The sequence below is a fragment of the Saccostrea cucullata genome, unplaced genomic scaffold (assembly GCF_032062105.1).
Source record: "Saccostrea cucullata isolate Sc308-1 unplaced genomic scaffold, CSIRO_AGI_Scuc_v1 ctg18403, whole genome shotgun sequence".
Taxonomy (NCBI): Eukaryota; Metazoa; Mollusca; class Bivalvia; order Ostreida; family Ostreidae; genus Saccostrea; species Saccostrea cuccullata.
Genome location: NW_026921668.1, coordinates 6117 through 8482, shown reverse-complemented (window position 1 = coordinate 8482; position 2366 = coordinate 6117). Strand labels below are relative to the sequence as shown.

Below are 2366 nucleotides of genomic sequence, written 5' to 3'. Positions count from 1 at the left end.
TAAAAGTACTTGTCGGATGCCCTGTTTTATCTTATTTCAGATTCCTCGGCTTATAACATTGGCTACACACGCCCCAAATAGAAAATATCAAAAAGATCATCCTAATTCAAATTTATTTAAAAAAAGATATTTAGTGAAGACATTGATAGAGGACTTCGTTAGTACTGTGCTAATATTTACAGCAAGTCGGACCTTATTTCATTTATCTTTCGAAGCGTGATAACAAATATTGCTGATTAATATTTGTTCATGGGATGTTTTTCTTTTTAAAATACAGTGAGACAACTGAATTTTAGCGAGGACTGTTTATAAATTCTATTTCAAAACTAATCAACATCAAAAATGAACTGAACATTAGAGTGAACGGAAACACAGCAGTTACATTTCATACCTATTATTCGACGATCGACCATTTGTGTGCAGATAGCTGTTTAATTTCAAAATAGACAGCTTGAGTGGATCATGAAGAAAGTTCCTAATTTGTGTTTGTTTTTGCTATTAATTTCAGGAATATCACTAACAAATGTTCAAGGCCTTTATACTGACGCTGAATTACTTCTTCAAGAGGTTTTCAAGAACTACTCTAAAGAAATCCGACCAAAAGCGAACTTTTCAGAAGCTTTAGAGGTCGCTCTTATGCCCATGATTTTTTCAATAAATGATTTTGATGAGATTTCTGGTGTGTTGTCCATTGTTTGTGGCTTTGGTATGTTTTGGCGGGATTTTCGATTGACTTGGACACCAAGCAACTATGGGGACATCGAAGAAATCCCAGTTCCCAAGGAAAAAATATGGATTCCTAATATCTTTTTGATTGACCCAGCAAATAAAATGGAAGCCCTTGGAGATGAAGACTTCTTGGGGAGAATTTCTTACACCGGAACTACGAGATGGATACCTGCTGGTCTGATTCAGACTCTTTGCAACGTTGATATGTATAAATTTCCATTTGATACACAAACTTGCTCATTCACTTTATCACCGTGGGGATATTATCCAAATGAAGTGAGATTAATCCCCTTGAATGGTGTGACAGTCGCGGATACGACGTACTACTCCCCGAATGCCCAATGGACATTACAAAAGGCACTTATGAAGCGGGCTGTTCTCGAAGATTTTGATAATATAATTGAAATTCGACTAATTTTGAAGAGGAAATCTCTTTATTTCATCATAAACATGTTAGCCCCTATCCTTTTATTATCCTTACTCAACCCTCTGGTGTTTGCTTTACCAGTTGAAAGTGGAGAACGTGTATCTTATGCTATAACCATCTTCTTGTCATTTGCCGTGTTTATGACATTGCTAAGTGACAATATCCCTAAATCTTCAGAGCCAATGTCTTTAATGTCATATTTCTTAATAATAACAATGTCGATGAGCACACTTATAAGCGTTCTGGCTGTTGTCACGATGCGTTTTCATTTCAGAGACCCTACTTTTCACGTCTCAAGTAAAAGTGTTTTTGTGCTTAATGTTCTTCGACTCCGATTCTTATACGACAACTGTGGAAAACGAAAAAAGAAGGCTAAAATCGCTGACAAATCTGCCGAACTGGATGTAAGTTTTGAAAAGAAATATATTGCTCCTAACGAAGATTCGCAAGATACTGATGAGGCGGAGAAGAAAGTAACTTGGAAGATTTTAGCGGAGGGATATGACAGAGTGATGATGCACTATTTTTACATCTTTGTTTTCTTTCAGTGGTTTATCCTAGTAATAACATTAACGTGAAGGAGGATTGTTTCAACATATTTTGAATGAAACATGTAGACATCGTATTCTGGGAATTTTCCTCTTCTGCTATTTTGCGTTTTTGTGCAATTTAAAACCGGACTTGGGTGCATATATGTAACTATATTTATAAAGATTATCACTAAATATGTAGTTAGAGTACTAGGTGTAATGACATTTTTGTTTGACTTTTTTAAAACATGATATTCTTAGCATTTTGATATATGACTTTTGCAATGAAATGATTGTATGTATACTGTGTCAGTGTCCAGATTGTGACTTAAAATTCATGAGTTTAAATTTTGGTAGAGAATATTTCAAAAATATTTTCACGCTTACTCCTCCTTGGCACCTGACCACACCTCTTTAATTTCCAGGGTCCATGTTCGTGTTTTGTCCTATATATATACTTGTATTGTAGATTTTCTCATGAATCGATCGCTGTTTATTATCTGCATCTATTATTAGATAAGTTATGAGATTAACAATAAAGTTTATCGTAATAGTGTAATATTTTTTTGGCATTTTTTTCAATTTGGTAAATACGCATTCATGTCAGACATATAAAACTAAATCTATCTTCACTCCCACACAAAACCCTAATTGTTTGAAATCGAAATTTCTCTGCTACA

At 34.5% G+C, this 2366-nt stretch overlaps 1 protein-coding gene across 1 annotated transcript; it reads left to right on the top strand.

Annotated features, from left to right (window-relative positions):
- The first annotated feature begins 462 nt into the window (after positions 1 to 462).
- On the top strand, positions 463 to 1988 carry LOC134260537 (neuronal acetylcholine receptor subunit alpha-3-like). Its single transcript, XM_062743090.1, has one exon. The coding sequence runs from the start codon at positions 463 to 465 to the stop codon at positions 1732 to 1734; it is 1272 nt and encodes a 423-aa protein (XP_062599074.1). The 3' UTR covers positions 1735 to 1988.
- The last annotated feature ends 378 nt before the right edge of the window (positions 1989 to 2366 follow it).

Coding starts and splice junctions, on each gene's coding strand:
- LOC134260537 (XM_062743090.1), top strand. CDS start 463: ATGAAGAAAGTTCCTAATTTGTGTTTGTTTTTGCTATTAATTTCAGGA.